At 39.4% G+C, this 17,318-nt stretch overlaps 3 protein-coding genes across 6 annotated transcripts; 1 reads left to right on the forward strand and 2 right to left on the reverse strand.

Moving 5' to 3' along the window:
- Positions 1-1,086: 1,086 nt before the first annotated feature.
- LOC123471472 (vascular endothelial growth factor receptor 1-like) lies at positions 1,087-5,482 on the reverse strand. Of its 4 annotated transcripts, XM_045172826.1 has the most exons (11): positions 5,325-5,482; positions 5,052-5,237; positions 4,121-4,212; positions 3,759-3,877; positions 3,569-3,699; positions 3,220-3,507; positions 2,993-3,140; positions 2,590-2,932; positions 2,270-2,528; positions 1,956-2,208; positions 1,087-1,881 (listed from the first exon to the last, which is right to left on the reverse strand). In XM_045172826.1, the coding sequence occupies exons 2-11, from the start codon at positions 5,118-5,120 to the stop codon at positions 1,343-1,345; spliced, it is 2,241 nt and encodes a 746-aa protein (XP_045028761.1). In that variant the 5' UTR covers positions 5,121-5,237; positions 5,325-5,482; the 3' UTR covers positions 1,087-1,342. The 4 variants fall into 4 exon arrangements, with proteins under 4 accessions (XP_045028761.1, XP_045028764.1, XP_045028762.1 ...); XM_045172829.1 differs by lacking the exons at positions 4,121-4,212; positions 5,325-5,482 and having other exon boundaries at positions 3,759-3,887; positions 5,052-5,065; XM_045172827.1 differs by lacking the exons at positions 3,569-3,699; positions 3,759-3,877; positions 4,121-4,212 and having other exon boundaries at positions 5,325-5,478.
- A 3,003-nt stretch (positions 5,483-8,485) lies between these two features.
- LOC116920279 (speckle-type POZ protein B) lies at positions 8,486-17,184 on the forward strand. The gene is given in 4 exon segments (XM_045172831.1): positions 8,486-10,010; positions 10,491-10,619; positions 15,804-16,829; positions 16,831-17,184. Coding segments are annotated over 3 exon segments (1,233 nt in total). The 5' UTR covers positions 8,486-10,010; positions 10,491-10,583; the 3' UTR covers positions 17,002-17,184.
- LOC123471475 lies at positions 10,740-12,214 on the reverse strand. Its single transcript, XM_045172832.1, has one exon. The coding sequence runs from the start codon at positions 11,910-11,912 to the stop codon at positions 10,770-10,772; it is 1,143 nt and encodes a 380-aa protein (XP_045028767.1). The 5' UTR covers positions 11,913-12,214; the 3' UTR covers positions 10,740-10,769.
- Positions 17,185-17,318: the final 134 nt, after the last annotated feature.

Consider the following 17,318-nt stretch of genomic DNA (forward strand, 5'->3'; position numbering starts at 1 on the left):
ATAAAAACATAATCGTTAAAAATTCAATGCTAATTTACAAAGTGATTTCTGTCCGTGAAAGGACAGTGAAACAAAACAAAAATCTAAATGACCTCAAGTTAAGTGTCAAAGTGCGTGACTCACATAAACAGCGCAGCCATTTGATAATTCAAGTGTTTAAATGATTGTTTTAAACCTAAATTTTATTATATCCTGACAATGGCTGGCCATTTGTTTTTAGCCAAATTGTGGGCTTATAAAAATTGATTTTTGATCGAGAGAATGAGAAATAAACGATTTCATTGCAGTGACCTTCAAAACATAAGGACAACAAGAGATTCTGATCGGGAAACAGCTAATCTTTGATCTTTCCCCATTTATATCTTAAAAACAGGCCCACATTCTTGTTCAGATCGAATACGATGTCAGCTATAGCCCTTCCCCACTCTACGACACGATTGCAGCGGAATGGCGCCAAAATGACGAGCCAACAAATGACACACAAAAAAAATGTCTAAAAACTGACCTGGAATGGAGCAGAGAACTTCTGTCGCCTTAAATTGCATTCAAACGCAGCGCAGCCATCCACAAATGGTTTACAATGGGCGATTAGGTCGTGTCTGCTTCATTCCCGCCAAATGTACGTAGAGCACTAGATGAACAAAAGCCAGTCTAAAGATTGTTCAGCAATCCACGTTGTCCACTGCCTAAAATTACACTTGATGCATCACCCGATTTTACCACTTAACTGTTGAAGCCGAAAGGATATGGCTGAAAACGTTTCGAATAAACACTCAAACCCTTAAACAATTCCATCAGGAAAAGAGAGCCTCGTAGAAGCTAACGAATCACACAGCCTAAGTAACCGTATTGTAACCGATGTCGGTTACAATGGATATGATGAGATCGATCATTTGGTGAGCGCTAATTTAGCTTTCGTTTTACTCTGTCCCCCTGTTTCAAAGTGTCTCATCCCCTTCTAGACAGCATTGCCTAGAAACTAACTCATACTACAAACAAAATAAAACAATTATTCTGAAAAAGATGGCAATCGAAACATGAAATGTTGGATTGCATTTCATATGAGGATTTAAGAATTCAGATCAGTAGTTTGGTCAATTAAGATTTTACTTTGCTTTGGCATTAGGCTTTTTTATACCGACAGTAACAACAGCGTTGCATTGGATAAACCCATGGCAGTACAATAGAGTTTTGTACTGAGAAGAATTGTTTACCAGGAAACAGGAGAAAAAAGGGAATACAAGATCAAGACATAATTTCATTATGCTGAATTTCCAGCACGAATTTCAATCCTCAAAAGAAACGGCGATGGCAAAAATTGAGGTGACAAAGTGAATGAAATTCAGGCGTGTGCAGTTGGTAACATGGCCAGGTAATTGCTGTCTGCAAGACTTTCTGTTGGAGACAATGGCGGATGCCCACCTCCTAAGGTATTCGAATGCTTATTGCCCAATGGCGTTTGCGGAGGTGTGTTGATTTCTGTGCTCGTGTTTATGTAATTCGTCACGCTCAGTTGCGGATACAATTTATGGGGATGGCTTCGTGGAGGCGAAATGGCCGTAGTCGCCTGACCCTCAGTACTCGTCATCTTCAAATAGTCAGGCATCGTCTCTGACATCGAAGTGGGATCAATTTCCGTATTCATTTGCAGGTAATTGTTTGTTTCTTCGACCCCATCCGCACCGGCAAAACGTTGGCGGATGATAGGGTCAACCATTTGGCCCAGCATCCGCTCTAATTGGCTAAACGTAGCTCTTTCCTCCGGATTGTGCTTCCAGCAATCCGCCATGATGTCACCAATGGCTCCAGGTGCTAATTCCGGTGTTTCCATCCGATCGCCACGTTGCAAGTAACGAATCAAATCTGCCAATTCATTCACCTCTGCCCCAGAAAAATGCCCACGTTAATTCCTTCATGTTTAAAGTTTAGATGATGAAGAGTGATCAAGTCAATACCTGGATAAGGTTGTTTACTGAGGGAAAACAACTCCCAGATTGTAACACCGAAAGACCAGACGTCAGACTGGGAAGAAAAGACTCGATCGATCAACGATTCAATGGCCATCCACTTAACCGGAAGAGCCTCCTGCCCTTGTTTCTGGTAGTTGCAATTCTTATAGACTTGACGGGATAACCCGAAATCGGCAATTTTCACCACGTTGTCATCGGCCAGGAGAATATTACGAGCCGCCAAATCGCCATGCAGCACCTAGTAGAGATTATCAGTAAATTTACTTTTCCCCCTTTTTCGTATACAAAATAATAAAAACCTTTCGTTTGGTCAGATAATTCATTCCACAAGCGATCTGATACGACCATTCCATCAAGTCGTGAGTGCACACGACCGGGCTGCGAGATGCTTCCTTTTTCTTGCTACTGGGCAACCAATAGCGAGGCTTACAATCTGCATTGTCATCACTACCAGTTTGTTCGGTTGGAGTCGCGTTGGCAGTATTCTCGCCCGGTACTCCCAAGTTCATGTTGTGAATACTTTGGACCAATTGGGGGACAAACTGGGACCCAGCTTTCCTGCAATAGTGTTTAGTTTTTTCAAAGCAATGTTTCCAATTAGCTTTTGTTGTTTGATTACCGTTGACAGTGAGGTGAAGGATTGTCATGTTCATCCAATTCGTTCACAAAATGGCGTCGATTGGTCATCAAAAAATCTTGCAAATTGCCATAGGCGCAAAATTCCACTATGACCATCAGCTCGCCTTTGATCAGATTTTTGGTACAGGCTCCCAGGAGACTCACAACGTTCATGTGAAAGCCCAGGTGGATGAGAATTTTGAGCTCCGATGCCAGCGACGTCAGCCCCGTATTGTCCAGTTGGCATTTGACCATTTTTACAGCCACGTTGGTATTGCCTGGACCCATGCCGACAGCTTTGGCTTGTACTACCCGACCGAATTGGCCAGCACCTAATTGCCTCCCTATATTCGATCATCTACTTAAGGAATGATTGCCTTCTCATTTATATTTCAATGGATTACCAAGGACGAGATGATTAGCAGGAAATTCGTATTTATTGTCGTAAGGTAAAAGATCCAATTGCTCCTCCAGGGGCGAATTAGGATTAATCCTTTCCAAGTTGCCTTCGAGCAACTTCAAACGATTGTTTATCAATTCCTGATAGATTTGCTGTAGCCAATCGGGATCAATCGAAATTACTTGATTTAAAACTTGAGAATTAAACGATAAAATGTATCTATTTAAAAACCTTTTGTTTGTAGGAGCTTTTGATGAAAAAGACAACTGCGATGATGGCAGCAATAATGATGGCCACAACGATGACGATTGCAGCGATAATTCCTCCGCTCAGGCCGTGCACAGTAACGTGAAAATACTTTTCTTTCGATCCTTTCCAATTACTGAATCTGCATATGTACGTCGCGTCGGCACTGGCGTAGTAAATGACGAGGACGCTGCTACGTCCATCTTCAGTTGTGTTTATGTCGTGATATTTGGTCCGTCCGTCATTAGAGATTTCTTCCACTGGTTTGTTTTCCTGCAAAGTCATGGCATATTTGAAACTCTTGTGTCTCTAAGATTCAATGAATAAATCGTACAGTCCTCATGAACCACTGGACTGTAGGCTTTGGAAATGCGGCAGTGTCACGACACTCGAGCGACGTTTCGTATCCCCGTTCAACGTCGATTTTTTCGTCCTCTGGCTCAATTAAATCTGGTTCTTTTGAACCTAATGACAATTTTCTTAGTATATAAACCATCATGGTAATGGATTCCACTAGTGCATACTCAACACATCGACCCTGGTATTGCTGACTGGAATATTCAAATTCTTTGCGTCGTGTCTGAGATTCAGCTTCAAGCCAATTTTCAATTTTCTTTTTTCTGCTTTTTGGTTATCCCAGCTACTAAAAAGCACTGACGGATAGTTTACACCGACAAATAAAAAATAAAAAAATAGAAAAAGAAAGGAGAGAGACAGTCCCTTGTTATTCTACGGTGCACTGGAACGAAATTGAATTTTGGGTCCCGCTCGAAGGACGACTGCAATACAGACACTGCTCTTATTCTGATCGAGTCAGGGCTAACACGCATTAGCAACACAACCTTTTATCTAATATTAAAAAATATTTAAAAAAAGAAACTCGTACCCAACTTTCAAGGACGCGTTATTTATGATTTTTCGGGAAACTGCCAGCCTCTCACACCAAGCCCTACTTTCGGGACAAAGTTCCTGGTAATTCTGCAAATCCAGGGAAATATAGATTTAGCGTCGATCTCAATCGCAGCGCCGAACGTTTAATTGATGACTCGCCTCTACTAAAAGAAAAGTGGAATCCGTGGAATACGGACTGTGAGGTGGAAAAGCCTAAAAGGACACGGCGTGCAACAGCAAGAAACGGACGAGGGCATTACGCAACATTTTTTAAAATGCAGTTTTATCTTGTTTCAATGTAAACTTTCCCTTTTTCCCCTTTCTAAAATTTTTTCGAATTTTCAGACAGAGCTACGACAAATTTCTTATCGAATGGCATTGAATTTCGTTTACCTTGAATTCGAATAGATTTTCACTTTGTCTGCCTTGTTTTGCTTCGAAAAACAAAAGCCAAAAAATAAGTACGACACAGAAGACAACAGAGAATCGTAGCGAAAAACGCGTAGAAATTAATCAAGTAACCGAAACTATATCTGATAACCGTGGGGGGTGAACTCGAAATTGCAGATATCCAAAACAAATATAGACGTCAATCATCCCACGGCCGGAATTTTAGGCCACCCAACTTTAAAAACAAACAGAGAACCTGCTTTCAAAACGACACGCCTAAACTAAAATTCATACTATATCTCGGTGCCAAAAATTAGACTGCGCCGCAAATGAAATCAGCCCCAATCGCAAGTGAGTTGACTAAGAATAAACGTTTTACGCTTTGCCAAACGAAAGCCTCCAGATTCTATATCGTAACCGAAGAGCAAAAAGAAAACAAAGTTAAGGCATTTCTTCTATCTGCCACACTCTCCCAATGAATGTCTGAGTAGCCAAAATGAATACGAGAGGAAAAGAATGAAGTAAAATTCACCAACCTGGAGGTTTAAGGTGAATGTTTCAACCAAATTGAGCTTAATAACACATGCATCTTGTGCAGATACCATCTCTTCCTAAATGTGTTCTTCATGATACCATTGAAGCCTTTTCTGCTATAACTTTCTTCAACACAATGGTCAATCCTGCACATTAAATGGCTTATTCCCACTCCACGTCTCAGACAACTGTAAAAATTGACAATAGAAATGAATGAGCTACAAAACTTTGTAAATCAAATGATATTTGCAGAGCAAGAAAGCAATTACACTTACTTGATATTTCCTTAAGTTGACCCTGCACAAGATTCACCATCGTTCCACTATTCAAATGTGTACTGGGTTTCGTCTGCCCACCCTAGAATGAAATGTTTAAAAAACACAGACATTTATAAATTGAGACATTTTTTTCATTATCAATCCAATAGAAATGAATAAAGATGAAGTCGTATTTCATTTGCAAAGAGTATGAAAGAAATTAATGCATTAAACAAACTAGCCCATTCACAAATGCATTTTTTACAGGTTGTTCATTAAGATCAGATTATCTGACCTTAAAGTCAAACAGAATCAGTTATAAATCTTAAAAAGTCTATTTTCGTGCCTGCTGGCAGAGAATCCCATTCAATTTCCAACTCTTTCCAGCTCTTTCATGTTTGATTGACAGCCCAGCGTTGCCAACTTTAGTTTTCATCAATAAAATGGGCCATTTGAAATGGGCAAACGGCTCAACTTGGTCTCCGCGAGACGGTCTCGAAGGGTCGAGACCGTCACCCGTACATCCCAGTGGGACTATCCCGGCCCTCTGATTGGCTCTCTTCACCCTTACATCCTTCTATGTCTTTCTGCTTTCCGCTCCCACATTTTCCTGATGTACACAGTGTGGTTTTCCGTGGGGCTGCCGCTTTGATTTGTTTGTTTCTTTCGTGTATTTTTATTATTTACATTTATTGTTTGTTCTTTATTAAGTTTTACAAATACAATATTTTTACTTACATTAATTGTTTTTTTCATTTTATATAATAGATTGAATTAATTACCGGTGTGTTTTCTTAAATAAGTGTAAATTGTCATCCAATGGGCCTTGGGTTGGTCGGTTCCAAAACCCGATCTTGTAATGATCGGGGAAACTATAAGTCCAAAACTTAAAAACTTATAGGAATGGATATATCTGGATAAGATCTGTCCATTTCTGCAAAAATATTGCTTAAAAACTACTTATTGGAAGAGTAACCCGATTTGCCATTTTTCCGGTAGGTCGGTGCGGTTTAGCGGGTATCCGGTAATCCCCACCCCCGAATAATACTTAATATTTAAATAATTTTTTGCGGGAAAACTATAAGACCAAAATTAATAAATTTTACAGAAATGGATAGCTCTTATCAAGAGCTATCCATTTCTGTAAAAAAGTTAAGACAATTTTCATAAACAAAAAAATTTTGGGCAAGAACTTTTTGTAGTTTTTGCGCTCTAGAGATATACTCGATCCTATAGACTTAAGTAATAATTTTCATTGTTTTTGAAACTTTTTAGTGTATGAATATTTTTTCATAAATTATAGAGAAATAGATAGCCCTTATCAAGAGCTTTCCATTTATATAAAATTTATTAATTTTGGTCCTATAGTTTCCCCGAAAAAAATTATTTAAATTTCCCGTATTACTGGGAGATGAGGGTTAACTTAGACCCGCTAAACTGCACCGACCTACCTGAAAAATGCCGAAGCGGTTTACTTCTCCAATAAGGAAATTTTGAGCAATATTTTTACAGAAATGGATAGATCTTATCAAGATATATCCATTCCTATAATTGTTAAAACTTTTGGACTTATAGTTTTCCCGATTGTCCCAAAATCGGGTGTTGAAACCGTTTTTCTCCAGCCCGCACCAACCCAGTTGCCCATGAGAGTTCATTCACAATAATTCTGATGGAAACACACCGATGTTTAATTCATTCCTGTTTTATAAATTGAAAAGCGATTTAATAAAGGTATAAGTAGTGTAATAGCATAAATTAATAAATTAAAAACAAAAATCCAACGATAACGAAAAAATATTCATACACAAAAAAGTTTTAAAAAAATTTATATTGTTACTTAAGTCTATTGGATCTAGTATATATATCTAGAGCGCAAAAACTACAAACAACGTCTTGTCCAAAATTTGTTTGTTTATGAAAATTATGTTAATTATTTTACAGAAATGGATAGCGCTTACTAAGAGCTATCCATTTCTGCAAAATTTATTAATTTTTTCCTTATAGTTTTCCCGCAATAAATTATTGAAATATGACGTATTTTTATGAGGGGGGTTCCTTAGCCCCGCTAAACCGCACCGACCTACCCGTAAAATGGCGAAGCGGTTTACTTTCCTAATTAGTACACCTTAAGCAAAATTTTTGCAGAATTGGATAGACCTTATCAAGTTTTATCCATTCCTATAAGTATTAAAAATTTTGGACATATAGTTTTCCCGATTCTCCCAAAATCGGGTTTTGAACCTTTTTTCTCAGACCCGCACCAACCCAATTGCCCATGGATGACAATTAACAATAGTTATAATGAAAACACACCAATATTTAATTTATTCCTGTGCTATAAAATTTAAAACGATATAACGAAGATACAAATAGTTTATTAACAAAATAGTAAGTTAGAAACAATAAATATAAACATAAATAATCATAAATAAATAAACATGAAAAACAAACAAATGAAGGCGGCAGCCCGACTACTCCACACACGCCACAGCCCCACAGGCCACACACCACAAGCAGAAGGGGTGGAGGGGCTATAGGGTGAGGAGAGGGAGAGAGCCAATCAGAGGGCCGGGATAGTCCCACTGGGATGTACGGGTGACGGTCTCGACCCTTCGAGACCGTCTCGCGGAGACCAAGTTGCAACGGCTGATGGCTCGTCCACCGGTCCACGTCCAGTCCATCGTCCATGACTGCAATTAAAGCCTTTAAATCAGCCCTTATTTCATACGTAGTTGAAAATCGCTGTTTAAAAGATTGGACCAAACAGCGTCAACACACGTCAAGATAAGTGGATTGGTCAACGGAAAAATCCCAGCTGATAATTTGAAAACTTTGTTGTTCCCAGTCAACTGCCTCATATATTGGGCTGACATTAACAGGTTTTTAAAGAAATGTAAACACTTGTCGGTTTGTTTGCAGAAAATTCAAAATGCGTAGAAATAAACTACAAAAAAAGGTGGTTTACATAAGAAATAATTAACCTGGTTTATTCAGGTCATTTTGTCGAAAGGCAATTGACGGAATCAACAGAAGGTTAGATCATGGATTTAAAATAGCAGAAACGTCTCCTGCTTAGGGGAGCAGTAAAAAAAATATAAGACATATACAAATAGAAAATAAAAAGGGGGGGGGGATACTTGATCATCGATACGAGCAGAGGCGCATATTCGTTGATGACTACATGTAGATAAGCACACGGTAATACGACGATAACGACAATGATTTATATAACCAAAAATGGAAATATTTCACATCCAAAAATTACCAAGATAAAATTTTAAATTAATAAAAACAAAGCAAAGGAAATCGAGACTTTTTATTTCTGCTGTTAGCTTTCTAGCATTAGATGAGAAATCGCCGTACTGTTGGACGAAATTAATCTAGAATCGATCTGTTCCAGAATTGTTGGTCTAGTTTTGGTGTGTCATTTACATTATGCCAAAGTTACATCTTCAATGTTGTGATTGGAGAACAAGGAAATAGGAAAAATACAAAGAAAAATGAGTCATAATTTTCATTCGCCTTTGTTGTAATAATTTAGATACGTATGACAAATGAACCGCAATGTCTGCGAGCCTGGATGCCTGTTGACATTTACTTCAAGGACGGAGGCAAATGACACCGAAGCAGTTACCTGAGGCAAACAGGTGGTAGATTTGGTTGTTTTCGCCTTGGTACGTTAAAGAAAAGGAAGGGAGAGAAAGGAAATCCAAAATGGCCGACCGTTTGCTAGTCTCTCCCCTTCAAACGTCAGCAACTGTAAGGGCCCGTCAGCGTAAGATTGGAAGTGTACTTTCAGTAAGGGTGTTTCACTTTAGACGTTCATACACGTTTAGATCATCGTCTAGTCAATTGTCTTCCATGTGCGTTCTCTAGGAAGTCTCTTGGCTAATGGCAGAGGCTTTTCTATTTGACTACGCAAGAAATGTCTTTCATGGAATCGAAAAATTGTATATCTTGTAACAGTGGGTTTGTTGCTGGTCTCTTATTCTTCTTCCAATTTGTTGTTCCCGATCACCATTCCCCTCACGGAATGCTAAAGATGATTTTCCCCAGTTGTTCTAGCCTTTTTCTATTTACAAAATGTAAGTCAATGTCTGTTCATAGATGGCAGATATAGTTGATCTGATGGATGGCAAGCGCGGCAACAGCATCTTCACCACCGGAAGCCAAAATCCATCTTGATTTCTAAAAGAAAAGGAATGGTATTGGAAGAGAAAGTTTTATCGGGTCAATTTCGTGATCGGATCAAACGAGACAGAGATGATACGCACAACACGAATACCACCTGTGCTGCATGACTCCAGACAAGTTCGCAGGTTTGTACGTGCATTATAAGAACTAACAAAACGGCATTACCATGTCTTTGGATGAAATCTGCAAGATATTAATCCAGAATCGGTCTGTTTCTTATCTCTACTCTTTTTTTTTTAGTTGTGTATTATTTGTATCATGACGAAATTTTATATTTTGTGCTGTGATTGAGAAACCAAGAAATCGAAAAGAATACAAAGAAAAGTGAACCAATCACGTCATCCGCCTTAATTCCGATAGGGATAAAAGACGAATGGACCTACTACGTACGAACACGCAAATGCTTGGCAGAACTGGCATTTTCCTCACGGACGGAGTACAATCAGGAACGGATCAGCCGGTGACATTGAGAGAAGGGATGGCAATGACCTGAAGCAAAACGTGTCGGAGGTTTGTTAATTTTCATTGAAGTGCGATTTAGAAAAGGGAAGGGAGAGAAATGAAATGGCCGACCTTTGCTAGTCCTTCCCCTAGAAATATGTCAGAAGCTAAGAAAACTAAGAAAAACTAAGATTTAAAATTCATTTAGTGCTAGTGCTTCCCTTCAGGTGAAGTGGAACACAGTTTGGCCTTTCGTGTGTGGCTGTTTCAGTAGTTAACGACTTGTTCTAACATTGTTGAAAGTGTTTATTTAAGAATCCTACTAGATTTGAATAACTGGCTCGTGTGTCTTGCTGTGTATTGGACGATCAGGTTCGTCAATTGCGTTAAAACCCAACGCGAGATATTGTTCTCGTCATTCAATTCAATGACTTGTTTTCTATTCAAAATCTCCCTTTGAAATCCTTCTGGTTGGCAAACAGGCCTTATATGGATCCAAATGCTTCCAAAATGAGGAACGTTATACTTATTTTCCTTGTTACTTTGCAGACTGGCAGCAATTAGTGAATATCAGAATAACAGAGGATGGTGGACGTCCTTAAAGATCCAGTGATTTAGCCCTAATCAGTATGGAAAAACGTCATGACTGGAAGAGTAGCTATCACAATGCACATTAAGGTAGGAAATACCATTCTTCACCAGTTTAGCACAAATGTTGCATTTCCTTTGCGGTGGGGCATTTTTATTGGATAATTATTTCATTTTCTAAAAGTCACAACAATTGGAGTAAAAGAAAAATTAGGAACAGCTCATAGTTTGTATTAAAGCTCAGTTGTTGCTAAAGAATTTCTGGGACAGTGCAAATTTTATTGCATTAGTGTTAGTTGTGCTTGAAAGAAAGACATTTTTCCTTTTCAATTGATCGTAGATTTGCAAAGCTATCAAGCCACACAATTCTGCGGGCATATAAAATATGTCCATGTTGTCCTTTTTCCAGATAAAGTCCAATACTGCATTCATATTTTGCCTCACGGCAACATCTGACTTTACCAACTTTGTTTTGGAGAGCAAAGTGTCGCGTGAATTCCGTTGACATTCTTTCAAAAGGATGTCTTTATTTCTGGCTCGCTGAATGGTGAAACGAGTCGGTAATCGTTCAAACGACCAGTAAGTTCCCTCGTCCGTTTCAAAAATCCCAAAGTAATGATGCGAAAAGAATTCAGATATTTGTATAAAGAGGAAAGCCAAAAAGCCTGGCACATAAAAATCTGGGATTTTCCATGAACTTAATGGCACTTTATAAATCTCTAATTGAGTAAAAGTCTCTGAAGCGCTTAAACGTTGCACTTCGCTGAACACTTTGTCCACGCTCATGTAGCAACTACTTGTTGTAGATCGGGGTTGATCGGCAGCCTCGTCAAAATAGACTTGATCATTGTTTGGTGATTTGATGCGATCAAAAACCATAGCAGCAAATTTTTTACAGTTTTCATCAAGAAGATGGTAAACGTTGTTTAAACAATCTTTCCTCCAAATGTAGTTGATAAGTTCTTTGATTGTTGTATTACCGCCTACGGTTGTTTCATTCTCCCTGATTTTTGTCGACGAAGTCCAACCAGTCGTCCGTTTCGTCCTTTGGTACATGTCACGAACACTCTCGAGGTTCTTCGAGCGTTGAATCGTGATGTCTTCAGTGTTTTTCTCGATCGACCACCACCAATCGTTCGTTTCCATTACAATAAACGCGTGATAAAGCAGTCCGTTCGTTGCTTGCCACGAAGAAAGCGGATTGCTGTAGACGGAGACCTTTTGGATCCTTTCTTCGGTGTTAATTAAGTTTGCCAATTTTTGGCGAAGTTGGTCATCTGTAATCCAATAGCCACCAGTGTCTGATTGATCGGCTCTAGGATCAAAGTACAATTTGTGAGTGAACTTGCCACCACCTTTGGCACCACTTTTGCTCGATGACATTCTTTGTTGTTGTTATGTTGGTGACTTTACACACTAGAAACTATCCCCAATCCAGTGACAACTGCCGCTATAATTTTCACTCTTTTTAAGAGAATGGGTTAAGTGGGTTTTAGGCGTGAACTAGTGCCTATGGGGCGATGTGCTGATTGGCAAGGGAGCGCTTTGTCCACTACACTGGACTCGAATTCACGTTGAAGTTATAGGTACAGGATAAAGAGCCAGGTGAAGCAGCAGACCTTATCTTCTCTATACGTCATTGCGATTGGAAGGAGATGGCTGTGGGTGACTTATCTCGGGATGGAGATTAAGATTTGCGCATGGGTAAAAACAAAACACATTTCCTTTGTTCGATCTGGTTCACCTTCAGCCGTGTGTTGCAATTGTCTCACACATTCAATAACGCTTCGTAGATTACAGTTATCGATAGGCAAATTTATCCGATACATTGTTGTCTAATGTGAACACGATATATAAGTTAAATGTTATATTTCCCACACAGCACCGGGCTGTCTTTAAGACGTCTTGAAGATGTCCAGTTGTCCCGAGTGGGGATGTCCAAATGATGTCTTTGAGCTTTCTTAAAGACTCCTTACTTGTGTCCCAATTGACCGGGACAAGTACTATTTTTAGGATGTCTTTCAGATTAGCTCAAAGACTTCCTAAAGACGTTCTTACGACATCTTGCCGCCGTCTTAAAGGCATTCTTGTGCCGTCTTTTACATGTCTTCCGATAAGCCTAAAGACTTCCTCAAGAAGACCTAACGACATTTTTCGAAATTTACAAAGAAATCCTTTGGTCATCTTTCTGATGACATCTTAATGATATCTTTATGACTTCTTAAAGCCATCTGTTTGTCATCACAAAAAAATTTCGCAATGTTTGCGGGATTGTTGGCTTATTTTTTAATTGGTCCTTTTGTCAGTTCTTAATTCATCTGCACATATTTATTATATTACAACATGTTTAAGACGCTTTGACATATATTTTTAAACTGTATTAAGACAAGATATTTTTTTTACGTAGATTGTTGGATTCGAACTGCGGACCTCTGAATTCTTGGCTCAGTATCCTAACCATTATGCCACTTAAGTACATAAACAATGAAATCAAAGTACTTATTGAACTGACCTATGGATTTGTTACTTAGGTAGTATCATTGTCAAGTCCCGACTTAGTCTTGCTCATGGATTTATTTAAGAATTTCTTTTTTAGTCTTCGACAGCTTTATCCAAAGGTAGTCCTGGACGGACATCTTAAAGACATCTCTATATAGTCCCAAATTGCTTTGGCTATAAGTGTCCCCTACAGGACATCTTAAAGTAATCTCTATATAGTCCTAAATTCCTTTGTTTATAACTATCTCTAAGAGGACATCTTAAAGACTTCTTTATATAGTCCTTAATTTCTTTGTCCATAACTGTCCCCTACCGGACATCTTAATGACATCTCTATATAGTCCTCAATTACTTCGTCCATAATTATCTCTTATAGGACATCTTAAAGACATTTTTATATTGTCCTTAATTTCTTTGTCCATAAGTATTCCTTACAGGACATCTTAAGGACATCTTTATATTGTCCTTAATTGCTTTCTCCATAAATGTCCCTTATAGGACATCTTAAAGACATCTCTATATAGTCCTAAATTGCTTTGTCCATAACTATCCCTTAGAGGACATCTTTAAGACGTCTTTATATTGTCCTTAATTGCTTTCTCCATATGTCCATCTTTATTTTGTCAGGCAGGTCCCTGTCCCAAAGTATCCCCGACAAGACATCCAAAAGACATATTTTTTTGGTCTGGCATGCCCTTGTCCTAAAGTATCCCCGACAGGACATCTTTAAGACATCTGTTTGTAGTCCGAAAAGGCCTTGTCCAAAAGTATTCTTGACAGTACATCTAAAAGACATCTTTTTTTGTTCTGTCATGCCCTTGTCCTAAAGTATCCCCGGCAGGACATCTTAAAGACATCCTTTTCTAGTCTTTTTTTGTCTTGTCCCAATAGTAGGCCTGACGGGACATCTTATAGACATCTTTTTTTGTCATTCATGTCCCTGTCCCAAAGTATCCCCAACAAGGCATCCAAAAGACATCTTTTTTGGTCTGGCATGCCCTTGGCCTAAAGTATCCCCGGCAGGACATCTTAAAGACATCCTTTTCTAGTCTTTTTTTGTCTTGTCCCAATAGTAGGCATAACGGGACATCTTATAGACATCTTTTTTTTGTCAGTCATGTCCCTGTCCCAAAGTATCCCCAACAAGACATCCAAAAGACATCTTTTTTTGGTCTGGCATGCCCTTGGCCTAAAGTATCCCCGACAGGGCGTCTTCAAGACATCCTTTTTTAGTCTTCTTTTGTCTTGTCCCAAAAGTAGGCCTGACGGGACATCTTAAAGACATCTTTTTTTTGTCAGGCATGTCCTTGTACCAAAATATCCCTAACAAGACATCCTAAGGACATCTTTTTTTAGTCCGGGATGTCTTTTGGACTACCGGATATCCTTTGGATGTCTTAAAGATTACCCGTTGCTATGTGGGTTATGTCGACTTGCCGTCCGGCGTTTGTATACCAAAAACCTATAGCCTTAACTTAAATGTCCGCGTTTGAAATGTAAGCCCAGCCATCGTTGGTGGCCTAGCAATGCACTGCGTGTAAATACGCTTTGCAACGCAACGGGCTTAATTGTCACCTTATCGTATACGTCGGTCCTGGGGTCCAATTACAATTTTTCATGTACGTCACATCACCATATGCGACCGGCATTTTTCTTTGAGAGTATTTTTGCTTCGACATGTATATTTAGAACTGTTTTCATGATGCTTCATGAAAATTGCGTGTTGTATAGTAGTGGCGTGTTTACTGAAATGAATATGAAGCCGTTTTTCGACTATTGTAGGACCCCTTAACTTCACTTGGGGTAAGGTTCCAAGGTGAATTTTATTGGAACCCGTTATCTGTTGCACTCCAATTGAATTGCGCAACGTAAAATAAAAAAAAATTAAAAAAACACTCGTTCTTTCCTTTAGGATCGAAAGGGACAATCAGGTATGTCAAAGCAAGAGGGATAGGAGAGAAAATGATCCATGATGGCCGTCATAGCAAACCCTTACTCCTTTTTCAAGGCACTAATAGTCTAACTAAAAGTGGGACTCCACATGGATTCATTTCCAGTTGCAATTCGTCCAGTTGTCAGTGCTCCTACAGTGGCAGGAGGATGTCTGTGGTGGAACAGTTGATTACCAAATATCCTCATTGCATTTACAGATGAAGCAGTGAACATTTCAAACGGAAAATGCAGAGAAATCGAGGAAAGAATTGCTCGGTGATTTATCTTGATTTATCGAACAGTTAAAAAAATTATGGAACGTGAATGTTATTTACGATTGCAGGGGGAGGCAAAGAAGGTGCAGAGAACTGAGTGACATTTGGTGATTGTTAACCGATTGCAAAAAGCTAATTTGCGTATGCATAGCAAACTGGGCAGGCATTCCCGTTTAGTGTGGATACTCACGATGACTAGAAGATTATAGAAATCTGCGCATTCAAGACGATACGCCTTTGAATTGTAGGAAAAGGACCGAGTAAAGGGCCAGTTTTCCTGCAACTGTTTGGCCAGAAAGCTATTCCCAGAAAGCAGATATGAAACTTTAATTACGATTTAATCGTTGCCGCCGCTGGAGCATGCTGCTGGAGGTTCTTCATTGGCCAAACGATTAGCTGTCAGTTATTCGGAAATCAATCGTTTCTGATTGTTTCGCTGAAATGCGTCGTCTTGTCATTGTGGATAGCTGACCATGGCAAAATGCAAGAGTCTTACTTTCTTATTCTTCGCAGTTGACATCTAGCTCTTATCGTTACAGTTCCTTGGTTTTGGTTTTCCAAATTTCAGGTTTTGCTTACATCAGTTCACTTTTTGCTCTTGAAAACCAAAGTTTCTCGGTCGAGTCCTCTTCGTTTCATCACTTCGAAAAAAGGCAGCGTTCACCGAAACTCTTCGTCGCAAACGAAAATGAATGAGATAGTTAAGAAGACGGGTACCATCCAATTAGGAGAGTCGTTCACACCTTCACTTGCTGATAACTGGTGTCAAACGACGAGCGAAATTAACAAAACTGATTTCGAGTGGAATGTTCAGCTTCCCTACACACAACATCCTCTGCCTGCTTTGACATCATCTACCGTCTCATCGGGAGAATATTGTTCGTGGGCCCTTAACCTCAGTGACGACCCATTAAACATCAACATCGGTGTGAATTTATATCGCGGCACGCAATATTTAAATATCACCCATCGCTTTCGAGTGCGTGCTGGAATTGCAAACAAGAAAGGAGACCTACTTTTCCCGAATACGACCCTGATTGACATAAAATGGGATGGTTCCGGCAAAATCTTTTGTTATATCCTGCAAATCAATAAAGAAGAATTATGGAAATCCGACTGCTACGAAAAGGATGGCAACTTTACCATTTATTGCGCTGTCGCAGTTTGGCTTTTGAAGGGAAACAAGTCGGGCTCTTTGCCAAAATCTACATCAAATACTTGTCATAATGAATTACTTCAGACACAGCTAGAAGAACTTTTAGAAAACAAGACGCTGAGTGACGTCAACTTGAACGTCAGAGGGCGAATTTTTCCCGCCCACAAGAACATTCTAGCAGCAAGAAGCAAAGTATTTGCCGCCATGTTTGAGCATGAAACAGCAGAGAAATTGTTGAACAACGTAGACATCCAAGACGTCGATCCAGACTTGTTCCAAGAGGTACTCGTTTACATCTATTCCGGCCGGATGTCTTCTGGAACGATAGACAAAAAGGCTGTCGGTGTTTTAGCGGTGGCGGATAAGTATTTTCTGGATCAGTTGAAAGCCGAGTGCGAAACTCATTTGATGAAGAAGATGTCCGCCGACAACTGCGTGGGAGTTGCTTGCACTTGCCGATCAGCCTCATCCAGCGGCGCATTTGAAAAAGTATGCAGTTGATTTCCTCCGGCGTTCTCCTGCTCTTGTGAAAGCGACCGATGGATGGGAAAAGGCGAAACGAGAGAAACCCCTTTTGTTTTGTGAATTGATCGAAATGCTATGTGCCTGATGCTGTTCCATGTCTATCATGATGTAAGAAAACATTGTCAGATGAAAGTCATCGATAAGAATTGAATCGGTATGTTCAAAAATTGCTGTTTACAATTGTGTTGTTGTTATTTTTTTCGTGTTTTGCTAAAGTTGTGTTAGAGGAAAAAGGAAATTGAAAAATACAAAGAAAGGTGTACCTTGATAAGTAAATCAAGTGTATGTCATCTGTGGCTATCAACTCACAACTCAAACAGGAAGGACGGATGAACCGATGTCGGAGGAGGCTGTTGGCATTCATTTTCTTCACGGATCGGCCAATGGTATCGAGACAGTTAC

Source organism: Daphnia magna, linkage group LG4, assembly GCF_020631705.1.
Source record: "Daphnia magna isolate NIES linkage group LG4, ASM2063170v1.1, whole genome shotgun sequence".
Lineage (NCBI taxonomy): Eukaryota > Metazoa > Arthropoda > Branchiopoda > Diplostraca > Daphniidae > Daphnia > Daphnia magna.

Excerpts from the sequence above, each read along its gene's own strand:
- LOC123471472 (XM_045172826.1), bottom strand. The coding sequence starts at position 5,120 with ATGGTATCTGCACAAGATGCATGTGTTATTAAGCTCAATTTGGTTGAA. Across the intron at positions 3,508-3,568 it reads TCCAGTGGTTCATGAGGACT|GAAAACAAACCAGTGGAAGA; the intron begins GTACGATTTATT and ends ATGACTTTGCAG. Across the intron at positions 3,141-3,219 it reads AAAGCTCCTACAAACAAAAG|CAAATCTATCAGGAATTGAT; the intron begins GTTTTTAAATAG and ends GATTGGCTACAG.
- LOC123471475 (XM_045172832.1), bottom strand. The coding sequence starts at position 11,912 with ATGTCATCGAGCAAAAGTGGTGCCAAAGGTGGTGGCAAGTTCACTCAC.